Source organism: Pezoporus wallicus, unplaced genomic scaffold (assembly GCF_028554395.1).
Source record: "Pezoporus wallicus isolate ANWC-B61680 ecotype Strahan unplaced genomic scaffold, APGP_CSIRO_Pwel_v1 contig_3817, whole genome shotgun sequence".
NCBI classification, from domain to species: Eukaryota; Metazoa; Chordata; class Aves; order Psittaciformes; family Psittacidae; genus Pezoporus; species Pezoporus wallicus.
In genome coordinates this window covers 199,514-222,821 of record NW_026635157.1, presented here as the reverse complement: position 1 = coordinate 222,821, position 23,308 = coordinate 199,514, and the positions used below count along the sequence as shown (strand labels likewise).

Genomic DNA, 23,308 nt, shown 5'->3' with positions numbered 1-23,308 from the left:
ACACCCTCTCAGCTATGAATGTGGAATTACAGGGCATCACATTATTCCCCATAGATTAAGTCTGCTTTTCAAATTTGCTTATTATATAACAGAGACAACAACAAATTTTAGGTGGGAATTAAGAAAAGAAATCAAACCTTAAACAGTAAAGTCACTACTGACTTTATAGTGATTTCTTCTTTGTTGATAACAAAAAGGATTTTTCTTAGTCTCATGGTTGAATATAGAGATATACTGCAACTGCAGGTTACTGAACTCCAATGGAAGTCCTTTCCTTCCTGCAACAGTCAGTCCCAAGATGATCAACTGCCAGGATCTTAATTCTGTCTGGAACAAATATCTATCAGATTCTGAAGTCCAGAAAACAAGTATATGCCCTAAGATCCAATAATAGCAGTTTATACTGCAAAGGCGACTTTCTAAGTTCATGCCATATCTAGGTGCTGAAAAAATAAGACAATTGGCAGTAAATTATTTATTAACAAAATGTCAATGCAAAACTTTTTCTAAATCTTAAAAGGAAGCTATATATTGCAGGAAAGTAATTCACAACCGAACGTATGTAGGTTGATTATCCTTTCCAACAATAACTCTCTTTGAGGAGACTGGTGGGTTTTTTAAGATTCCAGTAATCAGTACTGCAAACAAATCAGATCCTAAATTATTAAGTGTTTATATGCAAAGGCTAATACACAAACGCACCAGCTTACAGTTTAAAATCAAACATAAACTCTCTGATTTATTAGAGTTGTATCGGCAAAACTCCTAAGCTTCGAAGTGCTAAAGCTGAAAAGTAACCACTTAAAGAGTGGAGCCCGGCCTGCAGAGTTCAAGAGTTACTCTGTGTAGAGGCTGCAGCAATGACAACTTGACATAATTGGAACTTGTTTTGAAAACTCATTCTGGTCTGCTTCTTTTCCACAAAAAAAAACAACCATGAAAACAGGAAAAAGAGCTCACAGAGCAGCCCTTGGATTTGAAGGTGGAAATGTACCAGGGCTGAACATAACCTGGGAAACTGGGCAGTGGGCTGTCAGAAAGCAAGGACAAAAAGAGCTAAGGTCTGAAAAGCCACCATGGACTCCAACAAGTAAACAACCTACCTTTTTTCTTCAGCAGCAAACACATTACTGAAGTGCTTATCTTTCAAAGAACTACCTACATTACTGATGGTATCCTGACTGTTGATCAAACAAGTTTCCAACCAAACCATAAAATACAAGCAGTTAACATTTACACCAACACTGGCTTCCAGATCAGAAGGAGGGTGTCTCATTGCCACATGATAAGATCCAGCACACAAGCTTACTATACAAACTATAAACAGCTACTCAAACACCTCCAGTTGCTGGCTTTACATAAACAACACTCATGCAGATTCCAAAACCATTTACCGTAGGACTATTTTGGCATCCATATAGTTACATTTCTCCCCAGATAACTTTCTCCATAACTACTGCAGAGAACTTTACTTACGAAGATGACTTTTGAGCAACAGTGGTATTTTTAAATCATACAGAGGTCTTAAAGCATGATGCAAAGCACAGAGCTCTATATTACCAAAGATGAAATCAAGTAGATTAATATTACTCAAGTGACAACTCAGAGTTTTTAGATGTCTCCATTTGACCCACATAAAACAGCTAGCAACTTTCAAGAGGAAAGTGGGCAGAACAAAACCACATCTTGATTTTTAAGCAACGTGAAGTTAGTTGGTTTTAGGCAGCTGATCGACTGATTTAAGGTCTTTTTGTGTGGGGAGAGAAAAGAAAAAGATAAGAAAGAAGCAATTCAGTTAATATAATTTTATTTAATGAGCACAGGAATATTTCACTGTAAATCATGAAGACAAAAAAGGCACTTTGAACAAGAAGTGATGGATCAGCATCCCAAAGTCCAATAAAGGACACTTGCCCCAAAACATACAAAGTTCTTTGTGCTAAAGAAACTGGAAGTAGGTGTTTGCAAACAAGTGGGTTCTTTTAAACTACTGATACATACAAACCTTTTGTGCTTTGCTGCTAATTTCAGAGCATCTGCTTCAAACATTCACCTGCACATCTGTTAGCATTATGATTTGGATTCACAATAATACATTTTTCAAACAGAACATTGCATACAGCTAACTGGAGGGAATTAGTTGAGAGTATGTCACTCTGAGACACAATAGAAAGACTGAGGAAAGTAAGGGCCCATCGGAACTAATCTTAGGGTCCAGAAATTAAACACAAAGATCAAATCCCATGAAAACCTCAACAAGGCAGAAATTAAAAATAAAATAAAAAAAAAAATAGCATCTAAAACACGCAGAGGTAAAAATACATGGGAACAAACAACTAGGTTCAACACAACAAACAAGTGTGCAGCCTCAAGATTAAGTTACATACAAACCTACCCTCCAAAATTTCACTTCTGCTTTACAGGAGTACCCCTTCCCTATTTAATAATGATCATCGTCATAAACAGCTTGCCCATTTTGATAGAACGGGTAAGAGCTCTATATTAATTTTCATGGATCTGAAAGTCTGCAGATAACCAATTTAGACATATTTAATCACAGCTGTATTCCTCCCTCAGACTATAAGCCAATGTTGCAAAATTGGCATTAACCATTTCCTTCTCTGGGGGCGGAGAAAACCATGCTAGCTCTTGGCTCACAGTCCCCCAGTGCATATCTTCATCACAAAGGCCATCCATAACGTACTCATATTTATCACAATAGTTATGCCGACTTTGCCTAAATCTGTATCAGCAGCTGACTGAAAAAAGTTTTGGGAGTACATGAAAGAAGAATGTGACTTTAAGGTTGGGTTTAGCATGCAAGAACACAGCACTGCACTTACCAAGAAACACCTGTGTGCAGATGAGAGAGACTTCACCTCTGAGCATACCTTTATCCCTCTGAGAGGGCTGAACTTCTCTAATTACATGGAGTGTCAAAACTGAAGAGTGCAATACGAAGTGGCAACAACTAGCAGCAGTAACTAAAAACTGCTGCAGAGGGTAAGATAAACTTAGCTGGATAAGATGGACAGTTAAGGAGCTCCTTCACAGTAAGGCCTGAGGCAAAACTTCTTTTATAGCTTTAGCAGATCTTTAACGGCAGATGATGCGCATCTTACACCACTTTGCTGATCTGTTTTCAGAGAAGCCAATACTGTCAAGACCAGCAGTCAGACCACATGAAGAGCCTGTTTTTAGGGATGTGGTAACATTAAAACAGGTACTAGTATTATGCAAAAGCTGTGAAAGATCAAAAGATACAGGAAACATGAACCTGTCTCTTCAGACAAAATGACACAAAGCTGTCATACTAACAGAAAGAAGGAAAAATTTCTGAAGTTACATTTGTCTGACCATCTCTTCCAGATTTTGACAGCACAAGCATTTAAAACTATTTCGTGCTCAACTCCAGTGTTATAGTATTCAGGTTCTTAAGTCTTAAAACATAACTTGCAAGTTAACCAGTCCAGGAGAGACATCATTCCAAAAGTTTAGTGGTCCCAAGCTCTTAAAGAGTTTACTCTGGTTTTGCCAAATTTGGTAATTGAAAACAAAATTAAAAACACTAATAAAAACAACCTCACCTTGTAACAGTGTTAAGAAAATATTTTACTTGAAAGTGTTATCGTAACGCTAACAAACATGACTTTGATTAGATGCATACAAATGATCATTCAAAAGAACACAAACTGTATGCATTTCTTTCCAAGTTTACCAACAGCTTTTAGTGAGCTTTTGATACTATATCAGGATGAAAGAAACTGTAGCATTAAAATAAAAGCTTAAAGTTATACAGAAACTACAACATACAAGATTCCATCTTTTTAACATGGCCACAAGCAATGGTAGTCATCTGTATGGGGCAGATTTGCAAAATTATTTCCATTTTACTAAGGATTATTAGGCAGCTTCAGACTATGAGAAAGAAAATATTATGCCATTAAATCCAGAGACAACTAAAAAAATAAATCTTCAATCAAGCAACAGAACTAAACATCTTTAAATTAAGATGACTGATTAAAGTGTTGGGACAATAAGAAGCCACCAAAAACATGCTCTCTTTTTTCCCTGAATGACTGAGGACTTGAACTTTGTTGCATTGAATTTTGGGGTTGCTGTGAGAAAGAATGGGTATGTTTTTAACATTACATTGACAACTTGTCTAACATCAAGGGGAAAAAATATGCCAACAACAAAGAACCAGTTAACAACACAATCTTAATTTACATACATCTAAAATATGATCAATGGTTTTGAAGTTAACACTTCTTATTTTCTGGCATATTAAGTTGTCTTAAAAAGATCACGCATCATTCTTCAGTCACCTAAGTATGCACTGAAAAACATGCAGCATTCCATGGCCTGCTTGGTTAGTTTGTCCCTTTTAAGACATGGAAGCAAGCATAAGGCTTGTAAAGAATACCTGCCTAAATCTGCAAACAAATACACAAAAAGCTCTTACCACTGCTCTAAAACAATGACTGTTACAGTGAAATGAGCAATGAACATATCTTTATATAGTTTCACTAACTCTGAGAACTGTAGTGCCACAAAGAAGTGCTGGTAACAGTCAATGACAACTTTTAATGAAGAAAAATCTTCAGTGCTATTTTCAAGGAAAAGAATATGTGGCCTACCAGTTTTCTACTGACATTTTATGTGGAAGCAAAACCAGTTTAAGAAGTTCCCATTCTCCCCAGTCACTTATACCTGTAACAACATTCACTGCTTCTCTAACCACAATAGCACAACTGGTTACAGACATTGAGGAGTATAAACCCCAGTGTTTCACAAGAGGAGTAACAAGAAAGTGACCCAGTCTTACAACACTGCCTCCCTCACAAGCGGTTCTGTAAGAACAGTGAAGAAAAGACTCCTGGTGCAAGGGCAGGAGCAAGAACCTCTCAATGCAGGCTTTGCTGCAGAACACATACTGTGTCACTACAACCTGTGTTATTTCCTTTAATTTATGCAAATCACACGCAAAATTACACATTCAGTTACTAAGCTACGAAATAAACACTTGGACAACTTCATCTGCCTTGCATTCTTACTTCTAACATAAAAATGCCAGAAATGTTATGCTACTTAGCTGGTTTTAGAGGAAAAGAGAGGTTAAAGACATTGAGGGATCTTCTACTACTCAGGAGGAATTCTCCAGAACATTTTAATCTTTCTGCAACCAATGATTTTTAAGTTTGTTAAAGAAAGTATCTGAAAGAATAACACTTTCTTCAAAAGTTGTTCCCAACTTCAGCAACAAGGTATAATCTTACCTGGAGAACTCTTACTTCAGTTACCATCTTAATGCTCCAACTGCTCTGCACTGATAAAACCCTATGCCTCAGCAGAGCCCCACTGAGATCAACAACACAATCCTGCTGCAAGATCAAACGGCTGCCTCCAAACCATTTTCTTTCCAATCTTCTCTTTAACATCCCCTCAAAATATTTGGCATACATATGCAAAACGGGGGGGGGGGGGGAAGAGGGGAAATTACAGACTGTAACTTTGCAGGCAACTACCATCACTGCATATTTTGAGACCACAACATTAAACATGCTAGTTTAATCTCCTGTTGTTGGTTACTGGTAATGGTTTTTAGCTTTTTCATTATTACTATTATTATTTACAAAGCCCTAAACAGTTTCCATGTGTTGAAAAACACTGTCATTGTTTTCTTCAACAAATAATTGGTTTTGCCCTCGGGTTCTCAGAGCCATTGACAATTCTGGCAATAACAACTTTTTGGATGTATTTTGGAGCTTGACATTCATTTTTAAGTCAGAAAATTTTTCCCTGCTGTGTAAGGAAATAGAATTTCACTGAAACAATATTTCTAGACCTTACAGTTGCAAAATGAAAAAAAGAAACTAACAAAAAGCACTGTAACTCTTGTAATTAGATAAGTTATTATTTATTTGTTAGCTTTTACAGTGAAACTGAAAGTCACTTCAGCAGTTATTGCTCCACTGGATGGAAGTGTTCTCAGAAGAGCAGAAAAAGAAAATACTGGAAAATACAAGATTATCTCACAGAAGCAGACTAGAGAAAGCAACGAGGAAGATTCTCCTCTGTCTCCAAAATCACGAAGAGGCCAAACAGGTGAATCTGTCTGTGGTCTTGCAGTATTACTAAAATATGAGACAACTGTATAATAGAGGCTCCAAATCTACAACCTTTCATGTTTAGGACACAGACTTGAAGAGAGGAAAAGGAAGACCAGGAGTAAAGACACTACAAGTGTATCTAATACAGACTACTCCGAGGCGAACATGAAAAATCATAAACTCTAAATAGAGAAGGTGTTATCGCCCTGTCCTCTCAGCCTGGATCACCGCTGGAGACCCAGCGGACTCCAGGATGCACTGAAGAACACCACTGAAGAGCAGCATCCGCCCAACACCCTCCACGTTCAGCACGGGGACAGCACAAACCTTCGGGAAGGACAAGGAACGCCAAGGACCAGGCAGTCGCCGGAAAGTTCGGCGGCAGCAAGAGCGTGTAATATCGACAGCTCCTCTCTCCTATCCCACCCCTCCGAAAAGAGCAGCGGGGGGACAGGGCCGAGGGCGAGAACTTGAACCCGAGTGGACTACTGCTGCCGCTGCCAGACGCCCCTTCCCTCCAACAAAAACAACCCTGGCCTCTCCGGCGCGCTTCCCAGTCCCGGACAGCTCTCACTACGTTTAGCGGGAGCCGGAAAAACCGACGGACGGTGTATGTGCTCCTGCCGGCACCACCGCTCCCCTGCCCGCCCGGCGAGGGGCCCCAGGGCACCGTCCCCGCCACCCGGCGGCCGTGCTGAGACGGCACAGGCGCCCGGAGCGAAGCCGGAGGGACGCTGAGCCCACTGCGCACGGAGGATCACGGGCCCTCCAGAGCTGCCGCCGCGGCCCCGCCTGAGCTTGCACAAGAACGTTACGGGCAGACGGGGACGGGGCGGCGGGAACGGGGCCGCGGCGGGGGGGGGAGGAAGCGGCGGGCTGACAGCAGCCACGGCCGCCGCGTAGCGCTTCCCCTTCGGGACCGCCATCGACGCCACCCCTGCCGCCGCATCTCCTCCCGCAACAACAGCCCGGGCCCGCCCTGCACCAGCGGCCACCGCCCTCCACCCGGCTGCGGACACCCAGACACACACCCCCCGCCCGGGCGCCGCCTTCGCCTCCTCCCCCCGCCGGCGCTGCTCCTTGACAGTTGGCGGCTGGGCGGGCGCCGCGGGAACGCCAAGTGTGCGCGGCCGAGCGGCCGGTAACGGTCACCCCGCGGCTGAGCCGAGCAGCGGGGCCGCCAGCCCGGGACTCACTGCGGAGATTGTGGATGAGCTCGGAGTGGCTGGCGCCTCCCGACTTCCAGGCCATCGCTAGACACGCTCTGCGGAGCAGGTACAGAGCCGCCTTCAGCACCGCGACTGCGCACAGCAGCTTCCCCAGGAAGGACACAACCTCCAGAGCCGACACAGGCACCGCCTCCTCGCCGCCGCCGCCGCCTCCTCCCCCTCCCGCCGCCGCCGCCGCTGCCGCGCGCCCGCTGAGGGGAGGGGCCACGCGCCCACCGCCCCGCGCGCCCGACATTCTCCGGCCGCCGCCGTTGCCCTGCCAGCCCCTGGCGGCCCCCGCGCATGCGCGCCCACCGCCCCCGGGAGCGCGCGTGGGGACATCCCCACGCGCCGGACCTCGCCAGCCCCGACGGTGCCTGGGGGCTGCCAGCAGGCGCGGGGAAACCGGCTTGACCTACCCCCTTCCTCCCCCCCGCGGTGCCACCGGGGGCACCCGGTAACGCAGGAGTGCTCCTGCTGCCTCAGCACGTCGTGGCCACTCGCGCGGGAAGGCGGGGCGCACGGGCCGCTTAATCCCTCGTGCCGGTAGCACCCTCCGGCCCGGGCCCGGGCCCGGAGCCCTCCCGTCCCCACAGCTGCCATCTGCGGCGCCTGTCGCGGTGGTAGGGCGCGGGTCTGGTTGCAGGGGCCCCGGGTCCTGTGACTGCCTCAGAAGTGGCACGGCCATGGGGCGGGCCGGGTCTGCGAACTCAGGAGCTGTGTTAATGAATGAGCTAGCAAAAAGCACGTCAGTTCTCGCACACCGCCAGGGCCCCTCTTCCCCGGCTTTGGCCGCTCCCATGAAGCGAGCTGGCACATGCCCCACTCCGCAGAAACCGAGCGGTGAAACCGAGGTACCCAAGCAGCTCGCGCCCCTCCGCCCTTGCGACAGAGCCAATTATCGCCGTCCTGCGGACGCGGTGCTGTGCACGGGGCGCCCCGATTGGTCGCGACCAGCCCGCGCGGGCCAGGCCTACGTGTTGTAGGCTGCTATTGGTCAACTGCCGCGCCCTGCCCCAGCGGCGCGAGATTATCAGCGGCGGGCTGGCGGCGCATGTGGGGTGTCATCTGGAAAACGACACAGAAGATGGAGAGGGGAGGCGGGTTACGGGCCAAACGCTGCCAGGTGATCTACAGCAGCATCGTCTGGCGCGACGCTGTGGTAGGACGAGGTTAGAAATTAGGGTGCCTTTTAAGAGGCATCTAGGTCACAAAATCAGTAACTCAGAATTTAATACATGCCAAAGCACTGCTTCTGCTGTGGCCTTTACTCTGCCCCAGCACAGGCACACGATGAAATTGTAGTCCCAAGGGAAAAACAGCCCTGTTGGTTCATCCCATTGTAATGCAGAAACCCACAGAATTAACTTCCGCTGTCATGAGGTATTCCTGGGTACTCCTGACCTCCTTCATCATTAGTTTTACCAGCTATATTCATTTGCTACCTGTTATTTATATGTGTGTCTATTGGTTTTAAGGGAAAGCAAATTCCAACAGTAAACAGCTTTGGGGAGCCCTGCTGCTGCCAGTGCTGTGACTTTTTTCCTTTGTGCCCCTTCTGGTCTCTGTGAACAAGCTGCCACATGCCCAGGACTGCAATTGTACAGTATTTCTTCTCTTATCTGGGGGCAACAGCACAGGTAAGTAATTTATGTGGTAACAGACAGCACCGGTTTCAGTTCTTTGCTTTTGAAAAGTGAGAATAGTGACACATAACTATGAATAGGTAGGCCCTATCAATAGTGCGTTGTATAAACATTAGAGAAAATAAGGTATCATCCAGCAGATATTTCAATTATTGTATTGTTTCCTAAAAGCATTCCTGATAACAAGGACACATAGCCTAACATTGTGGGAGACACAGGTATCGTCTTGGGTGCAAAAACCCACCCTAGGAGGGATGAGCCTGTTCCAGCTTCACACAACACATATTCCCCATCTCATTGTTGCTGGTTCACGTGAAGGTGGGAATCTGATTTTCTGGCTATCAGTTAGTCCACGGCAAATCTGGCAGTTGCCCAATGCGTACACCAGTACAGTCCCACCACGTACACCATGGTCCCACCTATAGACTTCCAAGACCTTTCCCATATGGTTCTTTTACTCCTGGAGGGAGATCCACTGCTTTATTCGGTATTCTTCATCTAACTTCTCCTAAGCATGGCTTGGCAAAGGCCTTACAGTCTGTGAGGGACTCCCAGCTTGCCCCAGAATATAAAAGGTCTCCCTGTGCATCCAGTGGGCTGGAAGAGAAAGAAGCCATGGAGTTATAGGAATTCCTGAAGGGCAGCAAGTATAGAGAACAGACAGACATTGTAAAAATACACACACAAAAATACTTCATTGTTTTAAATGCAAAAAGCATCTTCTGTTGTCAGATGCAAGCAAACTGCATTGCTCTCACATAGAGAGGTTGTTGGCAAGAAACTAGCTGGCCCATGTTTAAAAGCATTCCAGGGATACTTACCCCCTCGGGAGACCAGAAACACAAGAGAAACCATTTATATACAAACTGACACTGCTTACCCATACAAGCTTGAATTAGGGTTAAGGTTGTCACAGGCACAGGGAGAGCCCACCTTTATCTCCTAAGCACGCAGACCTGCCCAGGTGCTTTTGGACTGAATGTACTCGTTGGCCATCTCTTGGCTACATTCTCAGCATGACTATTCAGAGAATGACAACAACATAACTGTGAGCCTTCACAAGCGATTTCTGGGGTGTCTTGGATGGATACCAGGCATGTGTGAAGGAAACAGCACTTGGCTTGGCAGGTTTCCATAAGCTTTAAGACAAACCAAGTTGTCTCAAAGAGCCCTGAGAAACCAACATGTATCAATAGCAGCACGATTTACCCATGTGTGCAGTCAACAAATGTGAGGGTCCTTAGCTCTTTCTGCTCTATAATCCTAGGCCATGAGCGCACTTTTTAATCTTATTAAGAGCATATCCATTAAGATAAAACTAAAAGAAACACAGGCATTCCATACTAGAGTAAAAGACAAGCAGAAATAAAAAACAAAACAAAACAACCAACCTGTTTTCTGGTCATCAGCATTCACGTGGAACCCCTCCATCTGTTCTGACACTCAGCATTCCTGTTATCCACTTCCTCTCACTTGTCCAAACCAGTGTAAACACCTTGCTCCCTGGATGCTCACTGTCAGTTGCAGGCACCTCCAACTTCCACAGGTACAGCCATTTCCAGGGAGCTGGTTCATGGATAACCCTGTTAGGGAAGAGCCATGGAAATGCCAGCAGCCAGTGTGGGCTGTCACTTGATTGTTCTGATGTGGAGATCCCACTAATTGTAAGCACATCAGATCTCTCTCCTTTTCTGCAAATTCACCCACATCTCAATCCCTTAGCAGTACTTACATACATTTATATAAAAACCCCTCCATGCTACTATTTCTGTTTCATCCCTTCCCTCCCACCTCATGAACCCATTATATTTTTCAAATTCTTTGAGTTTAAAGCATATGAAAAGTTGATCATCACTGTCTGATCCCATCTGCTTCTGCATATACATACCACAAGCAGAAATTTCCTTGTGAAATGAAATGTTCCTGCTGAACATTTCCGCAGTTCTGTCCCAAACCCCACACTAATTGGCTTCTACACGTACACTCCTCTCCCTGCTTCCATTCTGTTTTTAACTTCATCACTCTCCTTCATCTCATCTTTTCCTGTAAACTCCAGCCAGTTTGTTGTGTACCTTCATTTTGTATTTCCCTGTCAGAAGTTTACATTCTTTTGAACTCAGCATCCCTCTTTTCCCAGTCCTGCACTCAGAAAGGATGTGAGAAGGACCCAGACTTTCCTCATTAGGGCAGAGAAGGAGTGGGACCCCTCCATGAGTAAAGGTGAGCTGGGAGCCAGGGATGAGAATACCACACAGCAAGACACCATCCCAAGCAGAGCAGGTCTACGGGTGGTAATGGTTTTGCCACCAAGCAAAAGCTAAGTGACAGGTCCCAAGTCAAGCCCATCACCAAGTCAGAGGCATGGCTGGGTGCAGGCCCTACAACACAGCTCAGGCCAGGAGCGGGTGGGAGCCTCAGGTGAGGGCTTGTGAAAGCCTTCAGGGCCCTGGCACTCTGCTGTTGTATCTGCTCTGCAGTACCCTGCACAGCGACTGTGCCTATTCAAGAGATTCAACAGGGCACCACTCCAGGAGTTATAATCAGCCGTAAGTATTATTCTGGCATCTGCAAATAACTTTCTTAAAATATTGTTAAATGATAATTGGAGGAAAGATCACAAGCAAATAGAGTTCAGAATTAGCTTTACCCTGCCCTAATACATCCACTGATGTAGTAAGTGCCTTCATTCCCAGGCCCTCTGACCTCTGGCAAAGAGACAGGCATGCTTTCAGTTTTCCTGCTTTTCACTCACACTCCTAGCCTTAGCCACATTTAAGGTTGATCCGTAGATGCTCCTTAATGTCTCAGCTAATATGTTTGGACCCAATGCCCAAAGTCAGCTTTGTCTAGACTTAAGGTCCTTTTTGACTACTTGACATATCTGATGAGGCATATTTTCTCCTGGTGTTTGTTTCCTCCTTTTATTTGTTTATTTAAATCTGCTATTACACTGAAACAGTAGTCATCTCTTATAGTTATCAGACACAGAGAATATATTTAAAGATACACAGAGCAGCCATAAATCCATCACAGCTCCAATCTTCACCACATAACATTCCGACAACATTTTTTAAAACAAAAATTTAAGGCCAGTAAGAAAAATTGTGATTCTTCTTTCCCTCTCAATGAGAATAAGCCTCTCTGTCCAACCTACTCCCCTAAATCCTTTTGAACAAACAATCCTAAGCAAAGAAAGAAGCCATCCAAGAACAAGATAAAAAATACACACAGAAATCACAAAGTAACCCACAAAAAATACTTGGCTAATAAAACATTTTGGTAATCCCAAAGTGTTCTCTCTTCCACTTTAAGCTATTTAGCCTGTAGCTGTATCCTGAGTATGCCTATCGACATTTCTCCCAGGTGTTATGAGAATTAGCTGAAAATACTGCTGCAGTTGACAGTGACTTGCAGGATTGCTTTTAGCAGCTTAGTACAGACTGCCAGAGGTATAGGGCACTCTTGAAAAAGTAATGCTACTGTGTCATACAACAAAGCTGGTTTAAGGCTTGCAGTATGTTACACTATGATAGCATCCAGCTTTGTGAACGTGTTGGAGTCTGCTGTACATAATTATCAAAAAAATAAAGAAGTTCCTCAAAGTTGAAGTTCAAATGATGCCTAAAGTATATATTACTGATTTGGTATCACATCTGAAAGATTACAAATGGGCATAGCAGAATTGGTGAGGAACTCAAGAATGCTGGGTAGAGAAACTCCAACAGATGGCTTTGGCAGGTGAACTGCAGTAACACAGGTGAAAGTTTGACTGAGCAGCTGCTACTAAATCTGACAAATCTGCCTGAGAGAAGAACCTCAAAGAGCTGGCAGGGGCAGCTTTGAAAGAATGCAGCAGAAAATCAGGTTGTAAAGTGGGAAGGTGCTTGCGAGAAAGTCCCTTACTACACTACTAGTAGCTGCACTAAAATAACAGCATAGCTATGTCAGTCTTCAGCTTTTTTCATAGCTAAGCACTTAAGTTTTTATTGCACAGTTGTTTAGGTCTCCAGTGAAATACAGTAAAAGAAGTACTTGTGAGCTCTTGTTTAATGCGCTATTTGGGACAAAAAATTATTGCTGGCGTACAAGGATGCCAGAGAGGGACTTTTCAACAGGGACTGTAGAGATAGCACAAGGGGTAATGTAAACTTAAACAGGGGAAGTTTAGGTTAGATATAAGGAAGTTTTTTTACTGTAAGGGTGGTGAAGCACTGGCACAGGTTGCCCAAGAAACTTGTGCCTGCCCCATCCCTGGCAGTGTTCAAGGCCAGGCTGGATGGAGTCTTGGGTGACATGGTCTAGTGCAAGGTGCCCCTGCCCATGGCAGGGGGTGTTGGAACTAGATGATCTTAAGGACCTTTCCAACCCTATTCTATGATACTGTAATTTCTGTTCAGGCAGGCATGTGATGGAGCGAGTGGAGTATCACTTACAGATATATAAAAGCAAATCTAGACCAGAGACCATTAGCTGCTGTAAAAGCCACTGATTTTGAGAAAATAAAAGGTGGTGACCTCTCAGAGACCATTCATGTGTGTAACTATCATTGTGGGGGCAGACAGCCCAGCTGAGCAGTCAGGGAAGGGCACTGGCACACTCACGCCTTTATTTCTTCCTCTACCGGACCCTATTCTGCACATACCCACCGGTTTGGCAGCTTGCTGTCTGTGTTGGCGAGGCCCGAGCGACTAGGGCAGGGCTCCCCTCACTCCCCGATCCCTGCGGGGCGTCGCGCTGTTACTCCAACTTGTTCAACTCGGTAAAGGCCAGCAGCTGGCGCCGGGCGGCTGCTACATATGGCGGTGCCGGGTACACCCGAGCTCGCTTCCCCACCATGGTCGGTCCCGGTCCCGGTCCCGGTCCCGGTCCCGGTCCCGGTCCCGGTCCGCGTCCGCCCGCTCTCTCGCGTTCGCGCTCTCCGCCGTGCCCCATGCATGTCCCTCCGCGCTTGCCGTCCCCCGGCAGCCAATCAGTAGTGGTGCGGCGGAGCGGGCGGGAGCCGGTGTGCGGCGGGGTCGGCCATGGAGGACGTGTGCGCCAAGTTCGTGTCGCAGAAGATCAGCAAGGCGCGCTGGCGGCCCCTGCCCGCCGCCGCCCTCCAGCCCCCGGACATCTTCGCCACCGGCTCCTGGGACAATGAGGTAGCGAGCCCGTAGGCGCAGCACGGCACGGCCTTCCCGCCGGGGCGTGGGACCGCCACAGCCCCCGTCGCTTCATGTCGAGGAGCAAATACGTTCGGGTAAAATTGGTGGTGTTGTTTCCATACAGGATAACAGGATTTCCGTTTGGTCTGTTGGAGACCTTGGAAATGCGGGCCTCAGCGGGGAGTACCAAGGAGAGCCTCAGCTGCTGTGTGACATCCGGCACAACGGTGATGTTATGGACATGCAGGTAAAACAGCTGTGTTGAAAAGATCTGTGTTTTTTAAGGGCTTGTCACTTTGGAAAAATAAAGTGATAGTAAGCTGTCAAAATGCTGAGACTGACAAAAAAAAAAAAACAAACTTACGAACTAAGGCAAAACCAACTAGTATTAGTTTGTGGGTTGGTTTTTTCTATTTTTACTGTATTTATCAGTAATTCACATTACCCTGAAATCAAAATTACCATTGTGGTACTGACATCAACTAATAGCATGTTTATTATCTCTCTTTAGTTTTTGGATCAAGAGAGAATTGTGGTTGCTTCATCAACAGGAACTGTAACTGTATTCCGTCATCATCAAAATAACCAGGTAAGTTACTTGCACTGGCTTTAAGCTGCTATTCTGAGTAATGCAGTTTGCTTTGATCTTAACGTAAAATTTTCAAAAGGACTACAGCAAGAAACATCTGCATACCAAAATTTTATTTATTATTTGAAGTCTGTTAGAAAAAACTTTGGCTTTATACATACAAGGAAAGGAAAAGCATTTTGCATAAATTACATAAGTTAGATTCCAGAGCCAGCTAGACTGGGGTGGCTGCTTGTATGTATCTGTAACCAAATAGTCCATTCATTGAAAGCATACTTCAAAAGTCTAGAGTGTTTTGGGAGAGTGGGTATTAATAGACTTGTACTTGCCTTATTAGAGTTTCTGTGCTCATGAACTTAATGATTCATGTTGAATTTCTCTCATGTGAGGAAATATAGGTAAACTCTAGAGTCTTTTGCTTTGATTATAAATTACCACAAATAAATATGTAATAACTTTATAAACTCATAAAGACTAATAAAGATGTACTACCTAAAATAAACTGAATTCCTTGCAGTCTAACTCTGACCATGTATTTTTTTAAAGGCCTTGGTTCTTTTCCCTTGTCCTGAGGAAAGATTGAAGGGATAAACCTAGTGAAACGCATTTCAGAGTTCATAAATCATGTTCTTTCTAATGTCTAGCTTATGTGAAAAAGGGGGTCATAGAGGAAATAATCAATGATTCATTGAAAATTTGTATGCTCAAGAGTTGAGGACAATTTAGATCTCTGATTCTTACTCATATAGAAGAGTCTCATTCCTGTGAGGTAGTGTGGCTTTCCTGGGGCTTGCTTCTGGTTTCCTGAGTATTCTGGAAGCTTTGGTCTATCAGGATTGTTATTTAACAGCAGAACTTCATGTCTGGTTACTATTTAGACTTTATCAGCCAATCAGCGGTGGGAGAAAGCCCATTATCATGTGGATCAAGATACATCTTGTGGTGGAGCAGCATGTACCGGAGTTATCTGCAACAAACCAGAAATTGTCACTGTTGGAGAAGATGGTAGAATAAACCTCTTCAGAGCTGACCAAAAGGATGCAGTAAGAACTATAGGTATGTCAAGTAACTGTTCAAATTAGTGATTTGTTTGGGTTTTAGCTTCTCAAATGATAACAAAAAAGTCAGTTTTGAATTGCACTAAATATTCAAGCTGAACATGTTTGCTCCAGATTATTCCTGTGTTCCTCCAGCCTTCAGATACTTGAAACATATTTCAGATGTATTTCTATATTAATTCAGGTATTTACAAGTAAATGTTTTAACTGATGGAAAAGTTTCAAGCCTGATATTCTCTGGAGGCTTCTGTTTCATCTGGGATTGTTAAATGCTGTGACAGTATACATGAAACCTGGTTAGGTTTCAAGATGTTTTTTGTTCCAAGTTCTTCATAACTGGAGGTCAGTGAAGTGGTTATTTCAATTCACTGTTTGTACTAAGATTAACCCTCATGATGTCTGTATATATAAATATCTGTTTCGCTGTGCCTAAAGGGAACACCAAAGACCATACACCCCCATTCATGCCATGTTCTTCTGCCAGGTATCATGGCTTACAATGATTGTTTCTCACTCAGTGAAAAAGGTCCGTATTTCCTAGAGTAGTAGATTAAATGATGGAGTAAGATGTTTCTGAAAGGTGTCAATACATGGTTATTCCCAACTCTTCTGTCTCATGGAAATAGGATACAAATCTGTAGTGTCTGTTGGAAATGAAACTTAAAAGCAGAAATAATTTAAAGGCCAGTAACACCATGTTTGATAGTGGCATTATTAAACCAGGACCTTCTCCCTGAAGCTTCAGTCTGATACACAGCACCTGTGTTTCTCCTCAAGCAATACCTTTCCTCCAGCCGGCGAAGGAATTCACACGGTGATAAGCCAATTAAGAGAGGAGGCTGGCTGGGATTTCTAGAGGGAATACTGGTGTATGCATGGCCGTATATACACACACCAGATAAATCCTATTAACTGCATACAGTCCGTTACTGAAGCTCCTTGAGAAGCTTCTCTATGCTTTAAAAAAAAAGTAGGGCATGAGGCAGATTTTATTAGCCCATGCACACAAAAGACAGTAACTTCCCCTCTGAGGGGCGACAACATGAACTATCTTAAAAGGATTACTTTATTTGTAAGATTTTTGTTACACACAGATACTAACACAGTGTTTTGGTACAAGTTTGAGAGTAGAATGTTTTGCTGACTCACAGGAAGCAGATGTCCACACAAAAAAAAGTGTATTTTTCTCTGAGCAATTGCTGAGATGCTTAGATATAGATTTGATAATGTGCAGGATGCAAGTTGTTCATTTCCATAGCACTCACTTGATAGTACTGTGTAAAAATGCTTGCTTTGTAGTGGCAGCATCTGTTAGCTTTAGCTGCAGTAAGACTGCATTGAGATTTGCTGGCATTTAAGAAATGATATGTGAATTAATTGAGAAATGTCCTTTTGGAAATGAGAAGGGAAATGTTCAAATAGCAATTAAAATAGAACCTGATAAGTGAAGTTTACCAGGAGTTATGTGGAAGGGCCTAGCACAAAGTTGTTGACTACAGACTGACAGGAAGACTTGGAGAGGGAAAAGAAAACATCTTGGAAGATGCTTTCAGGTTCTTCAGGATGCAGCTCTATAGAGTAAGCAATCCTTTGTGCTGGTTCCCAATTCAGTGACATCTTGACATTTCCCAGGCCCTGAGCTGAACCCTCAACATGTTTTACCATGAAGATAGAACTCTTGTACCTCATGAAATATTTGTAAAGGAGTAACCTGCTATTTTTGTTGTTATTTAATGGATTTCATAGTATAATACAAAATCGATGTGTTTATAGTCAATTGTGGCAGGAAAAAAATCTTCCAAATTAGAGATGAAAAAATCTTTTGGAGCCATAAAGATGCATCACTGCTAAATCACTTTTTTTTTATTCTGTTATAAAATTCTAAAACCTTTATAATGTCAGTGTTCAGTAATCTAACATTCCTTCTTAAAGGTGGTCTGGTGGTTTTCTTCCCCTCAGCTTTTATTTACATAACAGACAGAAAAGAAAACTCAGTTCAAGTATCTGTAACCAGGCATCAGTGTGACTTGTCTGTCTCAATATGGGAAAAGGTTTCCATCTTTTGAAGCCAAAAATTCACCTATGATTTCAGTATGGGCTTCCACAAAGAGTTTTAAAATGTTTGAGATGAAAGTAGACTTAACAGTGTTACCCATCATAATCCAGATGTAAAGTTTATGTAAAATAAGAGAATGAAAATACAAGAAAAAGGTGTCTATGTTCTCTCCTAAAGCCTCTAATGTTTCACCTCAGGCTGTAAAGTGTTTGACATTGTAAATTACTATGTCCAAAAGAAGCACTGGACTAAAGGACCTGAAAAAAAAGCTTTGCTATTTAGTTATTAACAAGCACAGCATAATTCTGGTTTGGCTTTAGGGACAGGGATGAATATCACATGGACAGTTCTTGGAAAAGGTCTAAAGAAAGCTAGTGAATACAAAAGCTTCTGTATGCAACTGCTTAATGTTCTTAGCCAGAGTTCCTGTTTCTTGTATTCAAAAGAACTGCATTCTGAAAAGCTCCATAGCTTGCCTCCTGTCAGTAGGTACAGAGCATATAAAGAAAACTCTTATGAAAACCATGTAAATTGACTTATCTTTTAGGAACTATAGACAGAAATCTTACTGATTGAAAAAGTAGTTCTGTAACCCTGGAGCTAATCAAACATAGCTTCTTACAGATTTGTCTCAGTAGTACTTGATATGGCAAGCAAGGGCTCTGTTTTCACAGGGTACCCTTTACCTTTTAAGACTTAAAATTCACATGACACTAGTCTGTCTCTGTCCCTGAAAATGTAGAGAGGTTGTATCCATGTTTAAGAAGCTGTGTTCTGTTTTCTAAAAAGAGTTATTTGGTCATAATTAAATGGAGACTAGCATTCCATAGGTTTACCTGGATGCTTTCCTCATCTCTCTTGCAGACAATGCAGACAGCAGTACACTCCATGCTGTGACTTTCCTCCGCACAACTGAGATCTTGACAGTAAATTCAATTGGACAGTTAAAAATATGGGACCTCAGACAGCAAAGAAATGAGCCATCTCAAATATTTTCTTTGTAAGACCTTCATTTATTTTTTTTTTTTACATATTTACTGAGAAGCTTATGCTACTTTATACAATGTGGTGTGCATCTTTCCTGATACCTTCTTGACAATGGGCTGATAAATGATATTTTTTAAACCAAGGGTTTTAGCTTCTTTGGTATTTAAATAATCATAAGCAGACTCTGCTTAATGGCTGAATTACTGTTGTGGCAGAGCACTGTATTTAGGTGGTCTGTTTTATGATTTATGCTTTTTTTTAATGGGGAAAAAAACCCAACCCAAACCAAAACTCTTTCCCTAATTAAATACACTTTGCTTCTGTTTTTCTCTGCAGGCCTAATGTAAAGTTTCTAGCATTTGAAATGTATCTGAATGATAACTTTGCCCTATAAGGTATTGTGAGAAAACAAACTGATCTAGATTGAAATCCTGTTGTCTGTGGAATAATTGCCATTGCTGTTAATAGGCAGTGGTTTAGGTACCTCAAGGTTTTTTTTTTTTTAGTGCCTGTAGTAACTCTTGATGTATGTTGTGAAACCACAAGCATAACATGAATTTCACAATGATATGATTATTGTAGGTATACTTGTCTGCAAGGTTCTCCCACTTCCATATACTTGTCAGATGCTGTGTAGCTGCTCGTGTACCATGGGGCACAGAACCTGTTCTCGTCTAACTTCATATTATTGCCATACCTCTAGTTTCCAGTAGATGTCATGCGGCTTCAGCCTGTAGTGACCAAATGCTACAGGAATTGAAGCTGCAGTCAACCGTTACCTTCTTTGTAAACACTCCGAGGGATTAGGAAGGAGAACACAGAAGCTGAATAAAGAATTTGTGTTTGGGTTGATTTGGTTTTGTCTTTCTTCTCCTTTACAGGACAGGAGACAGAGTTCCACTGCACTGTGTGGACAGGCATCCCAACCAGCAGCATATTGTGGCCACAGGGGGCCAAGATGGGATGCTGAGTATATGGGACATCAGGCACGGTACCATGCCAGTGTCCCTACTAAATGCTCATGAAGCAGAAAGTATGTATCTGAAATGGAGGGAGGAGAAGGTGGCACTTTAGAAAAGTTTATAATTTCTGTAAAAAATTAGGTAGTGTAGCTACAACAGAAAACAACCACATTGTTGCTACTTAGTGAGTTTTCATCCAGTTGCCTTCAGTTTGTTCTTTCTCTGTGTATGCAACTGTTCTTATCTAAAGTAAAACTAGACATAATAAGCAGCTCTTTAATTTAGAGTCATTAGATGCATTTGATCAGAATCACTGTGTTTCTAGAAAGGTAGGTATGTAAGTAGTTATAGAAGTTGATGCTGTGGTATGCAGGCATAGATAGTAAAGCAAGAATGCAGTTACTAACAAACTTGAAAACGCAAGGAAGGAGGGGAAACTGAAGATGGTACAACCCCATCTGGTGTCTCCACAGTGCTGAAACAGCTCACTGTCCTGGTAACATTATATGAACAAGATAGCAATTCATTTTGTGCTAAAAAATTCTTAGCTTGATGCCACAATTCTATTTAAGGAGTAAAAATATGTCTTGGTGTTTTTACTGACTTAAGTATCTTTTCCGTAGTTGTGGTATTTAGAAATAAAATAATAATGTGTGTGCTGGGAAGGAATGCAATGCTGTGTACAGATTTAAACTTAGCAGTAGGGAAGAGTGCATGAGAAATTATTCAGAATGCCTGAATTCAGATAAGATTTTAACTTTTACCAATTTTCACAGTACTGAAAATGCAGCAAATAGTCTTTCTTGGCTGGTTGATTGGGTTTCTTTATCTCCCAGGGGATGGAGGGAAAACTGCTGTAAATAACACATTTAAGAATGGAAGGTTGTGGTGGGGGCCTGGGTTCCTGTAAGTGCATGTCCATGTCATACTAGCGAAAGTGAAGCACTTCATACTTGTTCTGAATTGATTTTGTTTGATTTTGGTTTGATAATTCCAGTGTGGGAAGTTCACTTCCATCCCTCCAACCCTGAACACTTATTTACATGCTCTGAAGATGGATCTCTTTGGCACTGGGATACTTCCACAGACATATCTGAAAAACCCTCTTTTCTTCATCAAGGTAAGGATGTTTGAAGTCAATCTACACTCAGCTTGTCAGTTGGCCACTGAGTTGATGTTCTCATGTGACCCAATTGATAACACAGTCCTTATACTGAAAATTAAAAACTGGTTTCTTTCCTTAGAAAGAAAGCCCCGATAGGCACTTCAGGAAAGCTACCAGTAAAACTTGCACTTGTGTGAGGTTTCTGTGGTCTGCTTTGGGTTTTTTTGTTTGTTTGTGGTTGGTTGGGTTTTTTTTAATGTGCTATAATCTGTCCAGTTTGTGAAGGGGCATGTCTGGTATTTCAAAGATGGATCATGTTCACTTAAAAATCATCTGTATATAGAAAAGACATGAAGACAGCCTAAATGACAAATTACTGTCTGAGGCTGAGGGAGGTACACCAGTGTTATAATACCAAAATAATTGGTATGTTAATAGGATAGTGGAATTATTAGTTTACTATTCAAGGTCATAATTGGGATTTTCAAGGAATGAAACTGAATCCCTTTGTATAGTGGCAGGATTTTAATTAAAGATCTGATAGACTTAATAGAAACACTTATTTTCACATTCTAGTCACAAAAGTGCTTAATTGCTTGCCGCTTCAGACTGTAAACAGCTGGGAAACTTTCAGATGTCATCTACTGCCTTTGGCCTCAAAGTTGCTATTCAAAACTCTGTTCTATATAGGGAAACAGGATAACTGACTCAGGATGCACTCTGCATATTTTCAGGTATATGAAGTATAAACCCCTTTTAGCACTGCTTCAGCCACATGCTGATTTTATGCTGAATGATAGTTCTCAAACTGGGAGACTTCAGTTTGAACGTAAAATATTATGTGGAAAAAATTCAGACAAATTCAGGTGTATAACTTACTGCAGAATAAGAAGGGAGAAGAGATGGTAGGGAGTGTTACTAAAGCAAAGCTGATGCCCCAGATACAGCAAAACACTGTAGAAATAGACTTTTGGTTCTGGGTCTGTTCTTGCTTTGGTCTCTGGCTAGAAAAGCTCTTGGATACTTCCACTGTTCAGCAAGATTAGTTCATAGCTGTTCTGACCTATTTGTCTTAACTGAGGACAGAGCTGGTAATAGGTTTCTGTTATCACTTCAAGCACTTAATGGTTTTATTAAGCTGTTTTTAGTTCATTTACCAAAGAGACAACAACATCTGTTAACTATTCTGAAAACTGGCTTAAATGCAAAATATTCGCATTATGTCTGTCCCATACCTACTATGTTTCTCCAAATTCTGAGAATGTATAAGCTGAATTGGAACTTACTTCCCTGTCTTTCCTCTTTCAGGAGGAAGAAGTACTGCCTATTTTTCCCACAATACCATTAACCAGTCTGTAGTAAGTGCCTGGCTGAGCAATGATCCTACCAAAGACCGCATGGAAATCACCAACTTAGTTCCAAATCAGACCTTGTCTGTGAACAGTTTAGATATTTTAGGACCATGCCTAGTATATGGTACTGATGCAGAGGCTATCTATGTGAACAGACAACTTTTTGCATAAAACTACCGAAGTGCCCCTTTGAAGTACTGATCCCCTGGAACTATTTGGAAATGCCAGGTTCATTCTTAATGATACTCATTAGTCTGTTAGCACCGTGTGGGAGAGAGGCAGTCCTGGTACTGCACAAGAAATGTAAAGTACCTTGGATTCTGACAGCTCTCACTCATTACTGATGCTCCAGGATGGGTAACTTATATGTAAACTTGTCATTTCTTCCTTAGTGCCTGTTTGATTTTGGAAAACAGGAAAGTAATCACTAGGGCAAGATACTTGCTGTAAACAGATCTCCATTATACACATATGCATACAAAGCAAAGAAAAGGTAAACCCCTGATTTTTATTATAACTTTTTTTCCTGGTAAAGATATTTTTCAAATATTATTTCTAAGGTCAGACTTTGGGGTTCTTTGAAATTCTTTTTATGTCACCTGAGATTTTTTTAAGCTGAGTTTTTTATATATTTAGGGGAACATAATTTTTTATGTCAGTTCATGAGAATTGGAAAGCTGTTAAAGCTGTGAAATGTGAAAGGTTCTGTAGGAATCTTAACATTTTAGTAATATTATTTTGGATTATTTACAGCTTCATCATGGATGTTGCATGTTAAAACTAGACCTTGATAACATGCCACTATGTCCCTCAACAGAAACGTGTTTTTTATAGCTAAGAGGTCATAATTGACAGATGTGTCAGCTGTGATTGCGGGAGTGAGAACAGTTTCTAAACTTGAGACATGGTCTTTGTCATGGTCAACGTTTCACATCTGGTTTGTTGCAATGTTTGAGAAGTTAAATTTTATGATGAGCGTGGCACCTGTTTTGTTGCAGAGAACCCCTTCTCTTTTTAATAAAGAGTTTTGCACAAGAATACTGGTTTGACTTACTGAACTGGGATAGATGTACTTACAGTCATCTTAG

The 23,308-nt window shown here is 42.5% G+C and overlaps 2 protein-coding genes across 3 annotated transcripts in view; one reads left to right on the top strand and one right to left on the bottom strand.

The window, feature by feature from the left end:
- Positions 1–7,592, bottom strand: part of PCMT1 (protein-L-isoaspartate (D-aspartate) O-methyltransferase) — a 32,996-nt gene extending 25,404 nt beyond the window's left edge. For both annotated transcript variants that reach the window (XM_057405632.1, XM_057405623.1), the window contains exon 1: positions 7,310–7,592. In XM_057405632.1, coding sequence (XP_057261615.1) covers positions 7,310–7,577 — 268 coding nt within the window. In that variant the 5' untranslated portion in view covers positions 7,578–7,592. The remainder of the gene's footprint in view (positions 1–7,309) is intronic.
- Positions 7,593–13,875: 6,283 nt separating this feature from the next.
- NUP43 (nucleoporin 43) lies at positions 13,876–23,258 on the top strand. Its single transcript, XM_057405610.1, has 8 exons — positions 13,876–14,108; positions 14,236–14,358; positions 14,623–14,700; positions 15,579–15,756; positions 18,679–18,814; positions 19,683–19,834; positions 20,761–20,883; positions 22,177–23,258. The coding sequence occupies exons 1-8, from the start codon at positions 13,989–13,991 to the stop codon at positions 22,389–22,391; spliced, it is 1,125 nt and encodes a 374-aa protein (XP_057261593.1). The 5' UTR covers positions 13,876–13,988; the 3' UTR covers positions 22,392–23,258.
- The last annotated feature ends 50 nt before the right edge of the window (positions 23,259–23,308 follow it).